This window comes from Macaca thibetana, chromosome 8 (genome assembly GCF_024542745.1).
Source record: "Macaca thibetana thibetana isolate TM-01 chromosome 8, ASM2454274v1, whole genome shotgun sequence".
NCBI classification, from domain to species: Eukaryota; Metazoa; Chordata; class Mammalia; order Primates; family Cercopithecidae; genus Macaca; species Macaca thibetana.
Genome location: NC_065585.1, coordinates 45,510,600 through 45,530,430, shown reverse-complemented (window position 1 = coordinate 45,530,430; position 19,831 = coordinate 45,510,600). Strand labels below are relative to the sequence as shown.

At 36.0% G+C, this 19,831-nt stretch overlaps 1 protein-coding gene across 8 annotated transcripts in view; it reads left to right on the top strand.

Annotated features, from left to right (window-relative positions):
* VPS13B (vacuolar protein sorting 13 homolog B) overlaps positions 1-19,831 on the top strand; it is an 859,202-nt gene that overhangs the window by 609,036 nt on the left and 230,335 nt on the right. For all 8 annotated transcript variants that reach the window (XM_050801187.1, XM_050801183.1, XM_050801189.1 and 5 more), the window contains one exon: positions 18,347-19,034. In XM_050801187.1, coding sequence (XP_050657144.1) covers positions 18,347-19,034 — 688 coding nt within the window. The remainder of the gene's footprint in view (positions 1-18,346; positions 19,035-19,831) is intronic.

Sequence of the window (19,831 nt, the reverse complement as noted above, 5' to 3'; positions counted from 1 at the left end):
TGTTACATCATTGTGTTTTATTGCAGTAATATTTCCCCCCACTTTTAATGAACATTTTTGTTCCAGTGAAAACCTTGAACATACCAGGTTTTTCATTGTGATTTAACTTTGATGTCAAGCAAATTCATGTTAACAAACAGGTCCTTGAAAGTGTTTTAAAGTTTCATTCAGTTTCTAAAATATCCCCTTTTAAATAAAGTCAAAAGACCACTATGGCATGAAAAAAAAAAAAACACCTTTGATCAAAATAAAATGAAGTTTTTTAATAATATGCAGTAATCAGGTCAACACAACAGATCAGATTTCTAGATTAATGAAGTATGTGCAAAAGACTTTAGAATTAAAACAAAGTATCTTAAAATATGTTTAATTCTCTTTGATTAGTGAAGGACGCTTCTAGAAATATTGAGTATGCAATTCCCTGATGCCTGTTGTGAGTAAAGTACACTCCAATAACTGACAAAATATATTTGTTTGTTTGCAGTATGCCTTCAACTATGTTAGGAAGAAAGGTGCTGAAGATAGTTGGACTCACAGAACTATCGCCAGCTCCTTAGAGAATATGGGCCTAGGGCAGACTGTGAAACAGACAGACAGAATGGAAAGTGAATTATTGGCATCTTATAGATTGAGTACACTGATTGGGGATGGGAGGCAGGTGGCAAATGGGTCGAGTATAATCCCTGTTTTTTGTGAAGTACTTAGAACTGGACCATTTCTTTCAAGGGAAGGGAAATACCTCTATCTTCAAAGGGATGGCATTGTACTGGGGCATACCATCTACATTGTGGAAAGGTGTATGCAGAGGCACAGTTGGAGAATAGAATACAGGGTTCTAACCCCATAGGAAAGTTGGTAACCTGTGGATACAAGCTGCTTTATCCACAGCAGTTCTTCAGCCTCAGCCATAGTTTGCACTTGTTTATAAAAGAATAAAAAGTACAGAGAGTGAGACAAGTGAAAACTAATCCTTTTACTTTTTTGTTGGTAAATGAGCATTCTCAAAAGCCTCTTTCTTTTCTACCATTCTGACTGCAAGTGTCTCTTTGAACTGATATTTGTGTTGTCCTTGTCCTTATTTTGCTTTTTTTTTTTTCCAAGATGGAGTTTCACTCTTGTTGCGTAGGCTGGAGTGCAATGGCACAATCTCAGCTCACCACAATGTCTGCCTCCTAGGTTCAAGTGATTCTCCTGCCTCAGCCTCCCAAACAGCTGGGATTACAAGCATGTGCCACCACGCCTGGCTAATTTTGTATTTTTTTTTTTTTTTTTTAGTAGAGATGGAGTTTCTCCATGCTGATCAGGCTGGTCTCGAACTTCCAACCTCAGGTGATCCACCCCCCCCCCCTCCCCGCCTCAGCCTCCCAAAGTGCTGGGATTAAAGCCTGAGAACACACAAACAGAAAAGACTGGGAGGAAGTTAGATATAACATGCAGGAGGTCCACAGTTTTAGACCAGAGCTTCTGTTAGGGTGACTATATGTATTACCATCTAAACAGGAAAATTTTGAGAATAAAATAAATTATTACTAAATAAGTCAAGATGATACTCATGAAGTAGGATTGTTTCAGGCCATCCAAGACATGTGGTCATTTATTTAAATGTGGGATGGGTGGGAAACTGCTATTTACTTAACTTAAACTCTTCACTTTCCCAGCGGCCTTTGTAAAATATCAAAGGAGGATAGAAAAGCAGTGGAGAAAATTTAAAAAAAAATTTGGTCCTTCAAAAAGATCAGCAGCCCAGCACTTTGGGAGGCTGAGGCAGGAGGATTACTTGAGTCCAGGAGTTCAAGACCAGCCTGGGTAACATAGTGAGAACCTGTTTCTTATATGTTAATAATAATAAACAATAGGCCAGGCACAATGGCTCACACCTGTAATCCTAACATTTTGGGAAGCTGAGGCGGGCAGATCACTTAAGCCTAAGAGTTCAAGACCAGCCTGGACAACATAATGAAACCCTGTCTCTACAAAAAATTAGCCAGGTATAGTGGCACACGCCTATAGTCCCAACTACCTGAGAGGCTGAGGTGGGAGGATCACCCTGAGCCTGGGAAGCTGAGGCTGCAGTGAGCTATGCTCACGCCACTGTACTCCAGCCTGGGCAATAAAATAAGTTCCTTAAAAAAAACAGCAACATTGACAACTTTTAGCTAATCTGATTATGAAAAAGAAGACTACAGTACTAAAATCTGGAGTGAAAGAGGTGATAGTAATACTGATTGTACAGAAGTAAACAGAATTAGAAGCAACTGCATACTGTATGCAAAAATTAACACAAAATGAATCAAGACCTAAATGTAAGAACTAAAATTATAAGACTCTTAGAAGAAAACATAGGAGTAATTTTTTGTGATCTTAGATGAAATGAAAATATGTGTCCAACACGGTAACTTGTACATGTGATAGCAACATTATTTATAATAGCTAAAAGGCAGAAGCAACCTGTACCCATCAACTAATGAACAGATAAATAAAGTGTAGTGCACCATGCAACAGAATATTATTTGACCATAAAAAAGGAATGAGGTACGTATTATAACATGGATGAGCCCTGTAAACATCATACAGAGGGAAAGAAGCTAGTCATTAAAGATTACATACTATATGGTTGCATTTATTTGAATTGTCTACAATAAGCAAGGCCATAGAGACAAAAAGTAGATTTCTGGTTACCTCAGGGTCACAGGAAGTGGGGGAGGTGGAGTAATAGAGGAAGTGCCTGCTAATGGGTATGGGGTTTCTTAGGAGGGGGTGATAAAGATGTTCTAAAATTGATTGTGGTGATGGTTGTATAACTCTAAATATATAAAAAGCACATTTATATATCCACTTTAAGTAGATGAATTATTATCTCAAAGCATATACTGAAAAATTGTATCAAGGGTAACAAGTTTGTGAGGATGCAGAGAAAAAGGAACTCTTATGCATTGTTGGAGGGAATATAAATGAATCCAGCCATTATGGAAAAGGGTATGGAAGTTCCTAAAATAAACTAAAAATAGAACTATCATGTGATCCATTTCTGAGTATATATCCAAAGGAACTGAAATCAATATGCCAAAGAAATATCTGCATTCCCATGTTGATTGCTGCATTATTCACAATAGCTAGGAGTCAACCTAAATGTTTATCAACAGATGAATGGATAAAGAAAATGTGGTGTATGTCAACAATGGAATACTATTCAGCCTTACAAAGAGGGGAAAATCCTGTCTTTTGTGATAACATGGATGAATCTTGAGGACATTATGCTAAGTGAAATACGTCAGGCACGGACAGACAAATACTGCACAGTCTCACGCGTGAAATCTAAAAAAGTTGAACTCACAGAAGTAGAAAGTAGAATGATTGATTACCCCAGGCTAGAAGGTAGGGGAAAGGAGGGGATGGGGAGTTGTTGTTGAAAGAGTACAGACTTTCAGATAGATAAGAGGCATAACTTTTGAGAATCTATTGGATAACAGGGTGACTGTGGTCAATAATAATGTGTTATATATTTCAAAATAACTAAGAGAGTACATTTCGAATGTATCATAAAAAAATGATAGGTACTCCAGCCTGAGCAACAGAGTCACACCCTGTCTCAAAGGAAAAAAAAAAAAAAACAAGGTAAGCAAGATGGTAAGATGATGGATATGTTAATTAGCTTGATTTAATCATGCCACATTTTATTTTATTTTTATTTTATTTATTTATTTGAGATGGAATCTCGCTCTGTCGCCCAGGCTAGAGTGCAGTGGTGCAATCTCAGCTCCCTGCAACCTCCACCCCCCGAGTAGCTGAGATTACAGGTACATGCCACCACGCCCAGCTAATTTTTGTATTTTTGGTAGAGATGGGGTTTCACCATGTTGGTCAGGCTGGTCTTGAACTCCTGACCGCAGGTGATCTGCCTGCCTCAGCCTCCCAAAGTGCTGGGATTACAGGTGTGAGCCACCGTGCCCGACCTAATTATGCCACATTTTATACAAATGACAAAACATCACACTGTACCTCATAAATGTATATAGTTATGATTTGTCAATCAAAAATAATACTAATTTAAAAATTACATCAAGGGGCAGTTCACCTGTAGCATGGGTTTTGTTGCCCTCAAATTACATGCACACATATGCATTATACAGTCATTCTGTGGCAACTTTGCTTTTATATGTTTTACAGATTGTGCATCCCCTCTCTCCTGTGCACCCGTCAACCACTGCTCCATTAATCCATAAGATGTTCTTTGAAGAAAGTGTACTGTAGCAGAAAAGTAGTTTGAAAATCTCTGGAAACAATGAGATCCAGAACTTCTTCCAGCTCTAACAAGTCATGATTCTGATGCATTGAATTCAGAATTTGAACTTGGCCTAGATTACTCCATTTTAACTCCGTGTCGACAAAAGGAAAGCTGTGAACAAAGTCAATTTTTTCCCACATAGCTGCACACAGGTGTGACTTAGTGGAAACTGTGGAACTCAGCCAGGTCTTTAGCTCCCTAGAGCAGTGCTGTATCTCCAAGCCCTACTTCCTGTTCTTGAATTCAATGATTTGCTAAAATAGAGACACCTGGTTCCAGCACCTTGCAAATAGATTTTTCCTTTCAGCATTTTAAAGTACATTCATGTATTGATGAAGAGCTTTCTCTGGAAAGCCATCTGTCTGAAATCTGCAGCAAAAAAAAAAAACTCTCTAGCTCCCTTATTCATAATAGTATGTGTTGCTTCACTCCTCTACTCCAGCCTTCTGTTCCCTTTTCCTTATGTTTTCATTCATTTTATAAAACAAATATTTATTAAGCATCTACTATGTGCCCAACACTACATATGTAGCAGTGAACAAGATTAATTAGTCCCTACAATTATGGATATTGCCATCTAGTAGAGAAACATATATGGACAACCACAACAACAAAACTTTAAAGATTTTTGAGTCATGATTAAGAGCTATGAAAGAAATAAGGTTCCGAGACAAACTATGTAGGATGTGATTTTAAAATGAACTCCAGAGTTACATTGCCAGTGTTCAAATTCCAACTTCAGCATTTACTAGCTATGTGATTTTTTCTTTTCTTTTTTTAGTGGGCAGACAGGATCTCGCTTTGTCACCTAGGCTGGAGGGCAGTGGCGTGATCATGGTTCACTGCAGCCTCAGACTCCTAAGCTCAAGCTGTCCTCCCAAGTAGCTGGGATTACAGGCGTGCATCTCCATGCCAGCTAATTTTTTTTATTTTTTGTAGTAACGGGATCATGCTATGTTGTACAGGCTGATCTCAAACTCCTGAAGACTCAAGATGTCTTCCCATCTCAGCCTCCCAAAGATCTGGGATTATAGGCATGAGCCACTATGCCCAGCCTAGCTATATGATTTTGAGCAAGTTGCTTAACTTCTCTGGGCCTCAATTTTTTTACTTTAAAATGGGGATAATAATAGAAACTTCTTTATTAGAGTTGTTCTGAGGATTAAATGAGTTGATGTATGTGGTGCACTTAGAAAAGTTCCTGGCACATACTATGCATCCAATAAGTGTTATCTATATGTTGGCATTGTTGCTTTAGAGTATCAGGGAATCAACTAGTTAGGTTAGCATTGTTATCTTAATCACTATCATCATTGCCATCTGCAGATACTTATCTTACCACATTTATATGCATTGTGCCCACAGAAGTGGCTATAGCATGCTCCTGGACTCAAGAAGCTTACAATATATAGTGTAAGGATTAAAAGAAAATTGTAGTATATATACACTAATTACTAGATAAGTGATAGAAACAGTATGTCCTACAGCATTGTAGGGAGGAGAGCAGTTATTGTGGGCTCATAAAGCTAAGGCTTCTCGGAGGAAAATGGACTCTTAAGAGGGAGGGCATTCTAGGCTGGAAGAACAGCACAAGTGAAGATTTGGACATAGGAAGGTGAATGTGAAGTTCCAGAATGGAGACTTTGAATAGAGGAGCAGTGTGGTGTGGGTTAAAGAGAAGGCCCCAGAACACTGGTTAAAATTATTCAGTAAACAGTAATCTGCCATGTCCAGGTTCTGAGGTGGAGTAATCAAATAAGATTTCTCTAATTCACCTGAGGCCTACTACTTTATATATTGCCTTATTTCAGATTCCCATAATTGTCATCTAGCTGATTACTTTCTAACTGGTGTTGCTACCTGCAGTCTGTAATCCCCTACTCCCCTCTGTACATTTTTATCGCATTAATTTTTCTCAAACATCCTTTTGTCACTGACTTGCTTGGAAAGTTCTTATAGTTCTCCATTGTGCATAGCAGTGTTTCTGAAACATTAACATGCATAAGAATTACTGGGAGTTCATTGTAGGTGCAGATCACTAAGTCCCACCTTCAGGTCACATGCTTCTGACATGGTGCCTGAGAATCCCACAAGCCAAACCATTAATCAACCGAGAACCATTCAAAGGAAGGCTATGATTAGAGACAGTGTTCTAGGATTGGACCTAGTCCTCATTATAGACAAACATTTGGCAATCAGAGAAATGGGGCTAAGGCATGCAGTCAGGCCAAAAGCATATTTAATATTTAAACAAGTACCCTAAATGATTCTGATTCAGGTGCTCAAGAGGCACTGCTTTGAAGAAGACAGGCCTAAAATGAGGAGTGCACGTCTCTTAACCGGCCACCCAGAGTCTTGCTTTATCCTGCCTTTTCAACCACATCTTCTGTTTTTCTGATTGATACACCCTTTATTTGAGCCAAATGGGACATTTTCTTTTCCATACACTTACTTTTTCCTTACACTTAAGCTTTTTTTTTCATCTTTTGTGTCTTTTTTATGTGTTTCCTTCAGCCTCATTGTCTTTACTGCCATTCCAACAAGTCCAAATCCTGGCTTCTTTCTGTCCTGGTTTAGATATGTCCAGAAAGCATCTTTAGTAAATGAGTACATCTCTAACCTAGAAGGTAGGCTCCAATTTTAACTCATCCTTTTATCTACTCCCCTACCCAGGAACATAATGAGCACCTTGCAAATGATTCCCTTCATTTGTTCCTTCCTTCCTTCCTTCCTTCCTTCCTTCCTTCCTTCCTTCCTTCCTTCCTTCCTTCTTTCCTTCCCTAAAGATTTATTGAGCACCTACTGTTTACCAATGCACTGTTCTAGGTGCTAGGTGATAAAGTAGGGGGAAAAAGCACTCAAATCCTGTTTTCATGGACCTTACATTCTCATTGGGCAACCATTTATAAGTAAATATTGAAAGTATTTTGAGAAGAGTAATCCGGCAGTGCTATATGGGATATATTAGGAATGGGAGAGACCTGCAAAGGAAATTAACTAAGGAGCTCTTGCAAGTGACCTTTATACAGTGGGAAAGGTCAGTGAGAAAGTAAAAAGGAAACAGCAAGAGTAGTGAAATGAAGGAATGACCAATAATATTTGGTGGGGGCCACAAAAGTATATTTAATATTTGAGCTTTTGAGAAGAAAAAAATTAAAAGATGGATAGGTGATATTTTTGATAAAAGACATTAAAAATGTTATGATGCATTAGATGTGTTGTTTGTGATGTTGATAATGGGACATCCAAATGCTTAGTAGCAATTAGAGATACAGAGGTTTTATAAGAGGCCAGGCCTCTCTCCTTTTCCCCTTCTCCAGTTTATCTCAAAAATCTTCCGTCTGTCTTATTGTTCCAGGTCCAAAATTTCTTCCCAAGAATTTGTGTCTCATTCAATTGGTTTTTCTGGAAATCATGGCCTGACTGCATGTCTTAGCCCCATTTCTCTGATTGCCAAATGTTTGTCTATAATGAGGACTAGGTCCAACCCTAGAACACTATCTCTAATCATAGCCTTCCTTTGAATGGTTCTCAGCTGATTAATGGTTTGGCTTGTGGGAGGAACTAGGAAGACAACATAATTGAACTAGAGATTCCTTTAAAATTGGGTACAGTCATGAGCGTCATGCCCCTATGGGAATATCACTGTGGTCATTTATGATTCTTAGCAAAACAGGCAAAGTTTGGAAAAGCAAATTGTAAAAGCTTTGGCATAATACATAGGTTGGAAAGCTGCTTGTAATCATCTGGAAAATCATTTTTTTCCATTCTTGCAGTTGCTCTGACCGAAAAAAACTCAAATCATTCCTGACTCCTGTCTTTCTCTCATAATACTAAACATCCAGTCTATCAGCAAATATGGTGTGTATGTGTGGGTTTTATATATACATATATGTATTTTATTGGCTGACTTCCCCCTAGAATGTAAACTTCATGAAGATAAAAGCTTTGTTTTTTCTATATCCCTAGCTAGTGCCTAGAACATAGTAGATGCTCAATAACAATTTGATGAATGAATGAATGAATGAATGATGTGAAATTAAATTTTATTTCACATTTTGCATATTAATTTTGACATTAGCTCTATCTTCAAGAAACTTGGGAAATATTTTATCCCAATGAATTATTCTAGCTAAAGCCCAATAGCACAATACTATTTGGTAATATTATTAACCAAATGATATTATCTTAATATAAGAAAAAATAGAAACTTTATTTCTTAACTAGTTAGAGAAATGTCAGAAAGTTTTAAAATCTAAGAAAACTCTTTAATGGTGCTAATCTGGTAATACCGTTGTGAATGTGGTCTTCTAAAATTTAGCCTTAAAAGACATCCTAATAAGATCAGCTAGTAATCATACACCAGGTATGATTAAAATTTACTTTTTAATTCATAGTTTTTAAAGAAAGTTTTCTTAGGAGCTTGCAGACTGGATTACTACTTTAATGTTTGAAAAGATGATGCTTGGTATATGAGAGGAAGAATGTCTTCTTTCTAACTTTTAAACTTTATTCAAGCAGTTCCATATGACCAAAATTATCCAAGCTTAATGCATAGATTAGATTACCTTCATTAGTATACAGAAAGTTGCTTTCTTAGAACAGCAAGAATGACTTATAACATATCGGCATATTAAAATTGACTGGTGCTATGGGGCTAGCTGACCAGAGATATTGTTAGGAATTTTTACCTGATTTAGAGAATACTTCGAATTTCCAAGGATTGAAGGAAGAGGTTGTGATCAAAGCATTTGTGTGGAAGGTCATTTTGGTGTAGTGATTATTTTTATGGAGTAGCAGAGAAGAACAAAGTATTTGTAATGGAAAAGAAGAATTGGCTGCAGGGCATAAACAAATATTTCTCTCTAACATCTTAGCCATTGCATTTCAAGTCTGTTACATCATTACTTTTTAAGGTATTGATAACATATGACAGATAATCAATATATGGCTTTAGTTCCGTTTGAATATGATCTATATGAAGTAAAGGATGGCTAATACAAGTTTGCAAATGCATTCTGTTGGGTCTTGATGGATTTCCATAAAATTAGGTAGTAGAGAATATTGAGACTTGAAGAGAATCTAGCATTAATTGCACCAGGTTTTTTTAATCAATTAGAACAAGTAATAATGAAAATCAGGTCAAATATTTCTATCTGGCAATGAAAACCAGCTACTGGATGAAGTTAATTAAGGATATGCTTGGCCATTTTCATCACTTTTCAACTTGTGCTGGATATTGGGGGTAAATTAGTTTTAAAAGCATGTCTTTTTCTTGCTTCATTTCCATAAGTCCTACATAATTTCTTTAAAGAGATATATATGATTTAGGGGATAAAGTAATCAAATAAGGATATATATGTATTTTATTGATAGAAATTTCTCCAAGTTCAACTATAGTTTTCTTACCAGAAAATTACATTCATAGTTGCAAGGCAGAGGCCCACTGGAATAGTTAATAAGCACAGTCTACTTCTATATTGCTGCAGAAACTAAATGCAAACTTTTCTGTGACTTACGTGTAGGCTCGGTAAACTTTCATCTGCTTTAGGGTCAGGACTGATTCAATCTTAAAGCAAGTTTATGAGAGTGGCTGATGTGATACAGTTGTTTCTGGTAAAATCAGACTAGCTCCAAAGAGCCAATCTAAGTCAGTCTCTGAGTCAAATTCTATGAAAAACAGACTCCAACTCAGACACAATTGTAAACCCTAATATAATGAGGACTTGCAGGTGATTTAATCCTATTGAAAATCTTTAAGCAGCTATGGGACAAAATGGTTTCCACATTGACATCAGTGGAATGAACCTTGGATTTCATCAGTCTGAAGAGTAGTTACCCCGTACACACAGTAGCCACTTTGTAAGAATTAACATCATGGCCATTTCAAAGCAGGTTGTTGTTTCTTATGTAGAGGCATCTGTTTTGATTAAGGTCCAAGTTGCCGGAATGTGTCAGGTGTGTGTGTGTGTGTGTGTGTGTGTGTGTGTGTGTGTGTGTGTTTTAACTGAATTCATTACAAAACTTAAACTTAGAGCCTAGTATAAATCAATTAGATCCAGTCTCGAACAAAAATGACCAACCTATTCCTATTCACTATATATGTGAGCAACATAGAGAAAGAAAAGAACAGACAATGAGAACTGTTTTTGAGTTAAACTGTATGCACAGTTTTGCCTGGAACTAATTTTTTTTTTTTCATGAACTTAGAAGCCCCTGAAAATAAGCTTATGCTGTGAAATCATATATGTATAAAGGGACAAACAGACACAAAAGTCTAAAGGTCAACACTGCAGATAAAATCTCAATAGGTAGGATTTGAATTTACCTAAGTGTCCATGTGGGTAGGTGGATACATATACCTTTTTTTTTTTTTTTTAGTTTATCATATTGAAATAGGCACTGATAATGATCTAGGTGTTACAGTCAGTTTAGCACTAATATTAGTTCCCTTTCATAATTTACAACTTAATTTAGAATAGACCAAACACAGACTGTAGTAAAACACAACCTTGACTGAACTATCTGCATGCTGCTTTTATTGCAGTTAGCACTTAGCAGGCAGTAGTGGCCTCATTCTATTACTTCAAAGAGCCGGAAAAGTAACTTCATGAAAGGGAAAACTTGAAACTATAGTACTCTTTATCATTCTGTCTGTTAAGCAGTGATGGGTATCATTAGTTCTGCTCTTTTGCATAATTACTGCAGTATTCTGAAAACCTTTTTTGCTATTCAACTGGGAACAATTATATTATTTGGGATCTTGTATAGCATTTAGTTTTAGAGAAATAAAAGATAAAAAGCCCTTGTTTTCTAGCTCTGGTATCTGTAGTAAGCTAGTGCATACAGTGCTTGTTCAAGTTTTGGGTTTTTTTTTTCATTAAAAATAACATTAATTGGTGACACTAAAGGAGACATTTCATACTGAAGTCAATTCTTTTTGATGTGTTTTTGTTTAATGTGCTTGCTAAGATAAATTTCATCTAGCACATCACTGAGTTGAGATGGTAATTCATTAATAAAATGATAAAGGTTTATGAACCATAATATGGACATCATTGAAATTTTGAGACTTAAAAATATATTCTTATTGTTGTCTAGATTAAATTAATACCATTTTCTATTTATATAAAGCTTCCAGTGTAGATTATCTCTATGTTAAAAGCATGCAACAGCCTCTCCCAAACACCCCACCCTACCTCATCCCACAAACTTCTGAAACATAGAGCTAGAAGTATGTTTGCAAATGTTTACACAATGAGGCACATAACTTTTTCAAGTTTGTAAAAATTCTCCTTTGTAATTTCAGTATGTGAAACTATTAAAATACTATAACTTTTTTTACTGTATTTGTTAGATAAGATGTTAACTTTTTTGAAAATACTACTACATTTTAGCAAGGGCAGTAAAATTAGGATAAAGATCACGGTTATATTTAGATGTGATTGTCACTTTGATGCTGTGGTTTTACACTTGACTTTTTATAACTTATAAGATATGAAATATAATCTCATAATTGGCAAAATATATTTTGATCAAGGAAAAAGTATGACTGTTGCCTGTTGGAAATATTACTTCAGCATGGCTGTTATATAGGAAGTTAGAAGAAATTTTGGATATGCATATATTTGGTACATAGTAAGTTTTCTTACAAAGACAAAAAGATTAAAAGACATAATTTTAATTAAAATCCTGGAATAGATGCTGAATTTCCTTTTCTTGTTAGCCATCAAAACAAAAATTGTATTTGTTTTGGTCCTTAATAATTCTGAAAAGGTTGGTTTCCACAGGTTTTTTAAAATTTTAAGCATCCATTTCTTTGCAACATTTTTATTAATGAGCTGACATTTGAATATGTTCATAAAAATGTTGATATGGCTGAACAAGAAGTTTCAATCAGCTTGTTTTCCCCAAAATGCTACTGAAGAACATCTAATTAATATAACCTGAAATTAGTTTAATGCATTCCTTGACATTGTCGCATTATTCAAATGTGGTTTTATTTACTACTCCTGAGACACTATGGCTCTTAACCAAACCCCAGAGTGAGCTAGTAAACTTACCTATCTTAATACATTGAAAAGAGGAATTAGCTACAGTTCGTTAGCTACCAGTACAGCTTTCAGCACCTTCTCCATGGTGGCTAGTATCTGTTCTATATACAGCTGTGAAAGGATGGGAAAATGCGCTGAAATGATCTAAGAAGTAAACTATCAACTTGACATGTTTTCCTAGCTATTGAAAACTGTCTCATATTGAAACCCATTGATAGAAAAACTGTGGAATTCCTCCAATTTAAGTACCATCTGGTTGTACTCAAGGCTCTAAAGCTGTTATCTCTGCATAAAATTTCAGAGTCCTATACTTTTTTCTTCACCAAACTATCCATTTTTAAGCCACAAATATTTTTCCAGCTCTCTCAGATTTTATCTAAAAGTATATTTTAACAGCATTTAAATAGTTCTTAAACAATAACAATTTATCTTGATAAATGGCATGCTGTATTTTTTCATTTTATTTTAATTAGCCATTGTGGAACTAAATTCCCTTTTGTTTTAGTCCTTTGAATATTGTTTAATTATCATTATCATGCCAGATATCTTAAAGGTTATTTTACCAATACAGTTCCATTTAACATAACCCATATGGAATCAATATCCCAGTTTCCTAAAGTGAATGCTTGGAAAATCTTACATTCATATGTTAAGAGTACACATCCTTTCCTCATTAGTTGGAAAGTACAGGGATTTTGGCACAGGTTCTGTGTGGAAGCATTGTGCAGCTTTTATATGGATTTTGTTTTTAGCCTTTGATGACACTGTTTAGAATAGGAAGTATCTAATAAGTAAAGCATTTTGTCTCAAGTGCTGCCAGTGTGTTTAATATATGCCTGGAGGTCTGAAACATTATCTTCTTCAATACAGTAATATGCATTTAATTCTCTGAAAGCAGAAGGTCGAACTTTTGAAAGGGACGCAAAGTACATTTTCAAACAGAATAATTCAAAACATATGGAACAGAGGACCAGAGTAATGTACAGTTAGTTTTTATGGTTTAATCATGATGATGTTAATGCACACCAGTAGCTAATTAAAGAAAACTTTTATTGTTCATCTTAAATAAGTTAGGTAAAGAGTGGGAGAGCTGATGTAACAGCACTGCCCAGAAATACATGTTTCTGCTGCACCAACAGTAAGCAGATACTGCTATTTTTGACAACTTAAATTATTAGTCCCCTCGGACAATAATAAAGCAAAAGTTACTTTCAGAGTTATTACATTGTGAACTCTTCGTTTTCCACAAAGGAATAGTAAATTGATGCCCAAGTTTAGGGCCCAGCACACATAATTAATTAAAAACTTTTCTCAGTAGTGGGCCAGATACCCTTCAATGTAATAAATCTGCAGTGGACTGGTGACAAACCAGTGGATTTTTAAATATGTCTCAAAATCATCAGCTTGTTTATTTCAGTGCTACAGATAGTTTAGAGGCTTAAAAAAATTGAGGAAATCCTGGCTTTTAACTCAGTTTTAGGAATCTAGTTTTCTAGTACTGGGTAAGTTGTACTTTTTCCTTTCCTTCCAATGGAAGTCAGAGTCTTTCATCTCTAGGTCATTGGTTCAAATTCCATTCTGCTCAGTAGTGATTAGAATTAGTTACCATCTGACTTCTGTTCAGTAACCTTTGTGACCTGAACTGATAGCTGCCATCCTGCCACTGCTGGTTATTTATATCTTAAGATCACACCACTTGACATTTGCTGGAGACTAATGTGGCAGTCTCAGCACGTAATATAGGCTGGATGCTAAATTTCTTTACCTTTCTCTACAGGTGGTTTGCCATTTTATGTTAACACCTATGGGAACACTTAATCCACTTTAAAGAGGGAGAGAGTTGATTTTAAGTATAAATCTGTAAATCAGAAGTAAAAAATGCTATATGCATAGAAACTATAGTTTCATGTAGTTAATTGTGTTTAACTTTCTTGATTCAGAGAATGAAAATAGCTTATAAAACTTGAGTTCTTGATTGGAGTTTGCCATTGGAACTCAACCTAAAGGATTTTTTAGTTATACTGTATTTAGGTATTTAGTTTGTAATGCCTCAAAATGTGCTTGATTTCGCATTTGACTACTTAAGTACTTGATTTCATTACTTTTCACATGTTATTTGAGAATTCCTAGTTGGTAATAGATTTGGAGGTCTATTTGAAATTTTCATAATAAGGATAACTAACATTAAACTGCTATTTTGATAACAATTATCTTTATTTTTATCTTACTGAATTTTTAAATATGTTCATTCATTTATTCAGTCAGCACACAATTATTAAGTTTTATTATGTGATAAGCACTAAAGTATGTTCTAGGAATACTAACATGATGTTTCCTCTTACCCAAATCCTACTAGCTGTCTGACCTTGGAACTATTGATCAATCTCTATAAACCTCAATTTTCTCAGCTGTAAAATGGGGATAATAGTACTCCTCCTCAAATAATTATAATGGTAGCTTATATAATGTGCTAACAGTGTCTGGCAAATAATAAATGAACTCAACGGTATTTTATTTTTCTTCAATTGCTCACAATCCCTGAGACAGAATATAGTGTGAAAAGTACTATAATATTAGTTTGTCATAAAAGCATAGAAGTGGGAAAGACTAGCACCACCTGAAAGCATTGCTGAAGTCTTCACAAAGAAGATAAATTTTTTAACTTACCCTTTTTAGAGTGCCTACTGTGTTTGTTCAATATGTTAATTAATTTTATGCTGCAGCAACCCTATGAGTTAGATATTAATGTCCCAATGTGAGGACAAAGACAGAAGAGATAGAGAGGATTCTTTGAAGTATGATCAGCCCACGAGGTAGAGAATGCAGATCAGGAAAGACACTATGAATAAATATGTCTGGGAAAGACCTTGAGGAGTACAGTATTGAGAATTCTCCATCTACGTTTATTTATATCGTAACAATCATGTAACTCTAGTCTGCTGGGCAATTTTTTCATTTAATGTTGTATCAAAGATAAACATATCCAACATTCATGGATTCTCTTCATTGTGCTAGGCACTGTCCTGCTCCTTAGTGATATATAGAAGCGGAATTGTATACTACATTCCCTCTAACAGTTCTTCACCTGGTAAAAGAGACAACGTAACAGCTGCTCATTATTGGGTATTTACTGTAAGGCAGGCACTGTGCTATTAATTCAGTCATCGTAGTAACTCTGAGGTAGGAGTTATTATCCTCATTTTACAAATGATATTATATAGCCTTAGAGAGATTTGTAATTTGTTCAGAGTCATACAGTTAGAGAGTGTTGGACTTGATCCCACATCTGTGTGACTTCAAAGCCTATATATTGTCTTAATGCTGTCTGATACTGTTACCACGAAACATTTTAGTAAAATATACCATATAATAGAAGTATAAGTGAACTACTAAGATCACCAAGAAGGAAAAGAGTGAAAGAACAGTTCTCGGACAAATGTCATTTATCGTGATGGATAACTAAATGTTCACCAGCTACAGCAAGCTCAGAGGGGCGCTCCAGGAAGGGAAAGAGCACAGTATAAACTGCATGGTTTGAAAGAATATGGTGTCTTCAAAGGACAGAAACAAGTCCTTTTTTAATGAGGATTACCTCACTTTCTTGAATTATTTATTAGTTCTTATATATATAAGTTATTGCATATATATTATTTCTTATATATAAATATATATTTTTTTACCAATCAAATTAAGGAGTTGTTAAAATAATAAGCAGCTTTGGGAGGCTGAGACAGGAGGATTGCTTGAGGCCAGGAGTTTGGACCAAGTTGGGCTACACTATGAGACCTCATTTCTACAAAAAAATGTAAAAATAAGCCAGGAATGGTGGTGCATGCCTGTAATCCTAGCTCCTCAGAAATGGGAGGATTGCTTGAGCCACCACTGAGGGGTTGTAGGTTTCAGTGAGCTATGATCACGCCACTGCATTCCAGCCTGGGCAACAGAACAAGATTCTGTCTTTAAAAATAGTAATAATAATAATAATAAGCAATACACAGTTACCCAGTACTTTGGGAGACATTTTTTTATTGCTGATAGTAATGTAACTGAGTGCAGCCTTTTTGGATAGGTGTTGGACAATAGTAACTTTTAACTTATTCAAACCATTTGCCTAATAATTCCTTTTTTTTTTTTTTTTTTTTTGAGATGGAGTCTCGCTCTGTCACTTAGGCTGGAGTGCTGTGGTGGGATCTCGGCTCACCGCATGCTCCGCCTCCTGGGTTCACACCATTCTTCTGCCTTAGCCTCCCAAGTAGCTGGGATTACAGGCGCCCGCCACCACGCCCGGCTAATTTTTTGTATTTTTAGTAGAGACGGAGTTTCACCACGTTAGCCAGGATGGTCTCGATCTCCTGACCTTGTGATCCGCCTGCCTCAGCCTCCCAACATGCTGGGATTACAGGTGTGAGCCACCGCACCCAGCCTCCACTTTAAAAAAAAAATTTTTTTGTTTGTTTTTGTCTTTGAAATAGGGTCTCACTCTGTCACCCAAGCTGGAGTGCCATGGCATGATCACAGTTCACTGCAACCTCCACCTCCCAGGCTCAAGCCATCAGCTTCCTAAGTAGCTGGGACCATAGGGGCACACCATCAGGCCTAGCTAATTCTTCATATGTTTTTGTAGCGATAGGGTTTTATCATGTTGCCCAGGCTGGTCTTGAACCCCTGGACTCAAGCAGTCTTCCCACATCAGCCTCTGAAAGTGCTAGAATTACAAGTGTGAATAACTGTATCTGACCTAATAATTTCACTTCTAGGAGCCTGTCTGTCCTGAGAAAATATCACTAGGGGTTTGTCAGCACTAATTGAAAGCTTGAATATACAGGTATATGTGAATGGTAGAACAAATTGTTCCTAACACTAAATGAAGTATTATGTAGCTTTTAAAAATTGTATTTATGAAGAATACATTAGCATGTCAAAATTTGAGTTATCAGGTTGTCCCTATGGTATCATTATAACCACAAAGGGATACAGGTGAAGGGAACCTGTGCATAGGTAGGTAAAAAAGACTGAAAGGAAGAGCCATGAAATATTACTATTGGTTATGTTTGGAGATAAGATGGGGTGAGGTAGTTTTTTTATTCTTATGGATTTTTTTTATGGTTACCTTAATAATTCTGTTGAAAAAGCAAGTAAAATATCTAGGTGCAGAATAGCAAGTTGCAGACTGATGGTCAGGCAGTCTAAGAAAGAGGAACTGATGGTCTTGGAGCCAAGTGATTATAACTGCTGCTGCCACCAAGTTGCTCTTTGTTCTCTACTTAGGGACTCATTGGTGGAAAATTTTGAGAACTAGTAGCCTTTATTGCACAAAGGAAAAATCTACCCTCAAGGGTTTTAATTACTTAATTACTGACTTGATTTTACTTTATCACTTATATTTGTCCTTGTTTTAAGTCCTATTGTAGTAGGAGAAAATAAACATCTTTTGAAATGGCATGCATTTATTTTAGTGTACTTTTCTTTGTCCTTCATAATTTAGGACTACTGATTTTTCCCTTTCTTACTGTCTAAAAACCTATAAATCAGTTTTATAAGAAAGGTAAGGAATATAGTAGAAACTACTTCTATATAAAATATAATTTCAACCACCAGTAATCATGATTTTGGAGACAGTTTATTGTATTGCTTGGGAAATCACTATAAAAATATGTATTAAAATAATTCTTTAAAGAGACATTTTAAAAGATATGTCTCTTTAAAAGATATGTCTTTATGCTATTCTGTAGTAATCCAAAGAAAGAAGATCTGACATTCAAAAATGTATTTTAATGATGGAAATGAACATTAGATGCTTTTTCTCAAGTATTTCCTTGGCATTTTAAGGTGATTTTGGGGGTCTGGTGTAGGAAATGGGCACCTATTCTGTTTTTCTGATTACTGTTTTAAGTTATACTAGACTCATTTTTAAAATTTTCTTTTTGACAACATGTTTATATAACATTTTTTATATGACAATTGGCATGTAACTAGTTTGAAATGTTTTATTACTTTTTTCTTACAGATCTCTAAACAAGAACAGAAAAAAGTGGATACATTTGATGGAGGCATAGCTGAAACCTCATCTCGGTACAGTGGTGCTCAGGATAGTGGAATTGGCAGTGACAGTGTTAAAATCAGAATAGTGCAAATAGAGCAGCACAGTGGTGCCAGCCAGCATCGCATTGCCCGTCCCTCACGCCAGTCATCAATTGTAAAAAATCTAAATTTTATTCCCTTTGACATATTTATTACTGCAAGTAGAATCTCACTAATGACCTATTCCTGTATGGCCTTATCCAAATCGAAATCACAAGAACAGAAGGATAATGAAAAAACAGACAAGAGTTCATTAAATCTCCCAGAAGTTGATTCAGATGTTGCTAAGCCCAACCAGGCATGTATTTCCACAGTGACAGCAGAAGATCTCTTAAGGAGCAGCATTTCTTTTCCTTCAGGGAAAAAAATAGGGGTCCTCTCTCTTGAAAGTATTCATGCATCCACAAGGTCATCTGCTAGACAAGCACTTGGTATAACTATTGTTCGGCAGCCTGGTCGAAGAGGAACTGGTGACTTACAGCTAGAACCTTTTCTGTACTTTATTGTGTCCCAGCCTTCCTTGCTTCTGAGTTGTCACCACAGAAAGCAGCGAGTGGAAGTATCCATTTTTGATGCTGTGCTTAAAGGGGTGGCCTCTGATTACAAATGTACAGGTAAGAACCTTCAAACTTACTGACGTGCTAATAATTACTATCTAATAAGTTGTACTCCCATAGTTTCCAGATTGATTAAACAGAAACAGCTGACAGACAAAACGTCTTTTCTCTACAGAATATGTAAAGTTCATGTTCCACAGCTGAATCCTGTTTAAATATTTGAAATGTATTGAGGTTTAGCCTTAGTATTCTTACTATGCCTCTGAATATCATTTTTTTTTTTCTGGGAACTGAATGAAACAGGGATTCTCTTGACTATAGAGATGCTTAACGATTTCCAGTGTTTGGAAAGCATAGCTCGGTTTCATATTAATGGCCCATAGGTATACTTTCCATGTTAATGCTTCTATTCAGATTAAAAAAGAAAAGCCTTAGAAGATGAAGTTTGTTTTTGGTATTCTTTTGATGCAATAGCGTCATATTAAATGTAATTGAGAAGGTTTATTAATAAAGATTATTTAAAGATTTTTGTACATCTACAGAAAGTATATTGATGTTGGCTAATTCGCTCTTGCTGCCCAACCCATCCCTTCCTTATTCTAATTATAATAATTATATGAAATTTCCGAAGCTTTTTGCCTGTTGAGACTAGGAAAGTGAGCAGGGTTCAGATGTAAGACATACAAGCTATTAAGTAACAAGGGCCAGTGGAGTCAAGCAAGGTGACAATATACCTTTTCCCTCAGTTAATGTAGATTTGGAGATTTGGCCAAAAAAAAAACTGGAGAGAGTAACTGGGTCACCTAAGATTCAGTATTCAAAGAGGCCCTCTAGCAAGCTCAGGTATAGTTCAG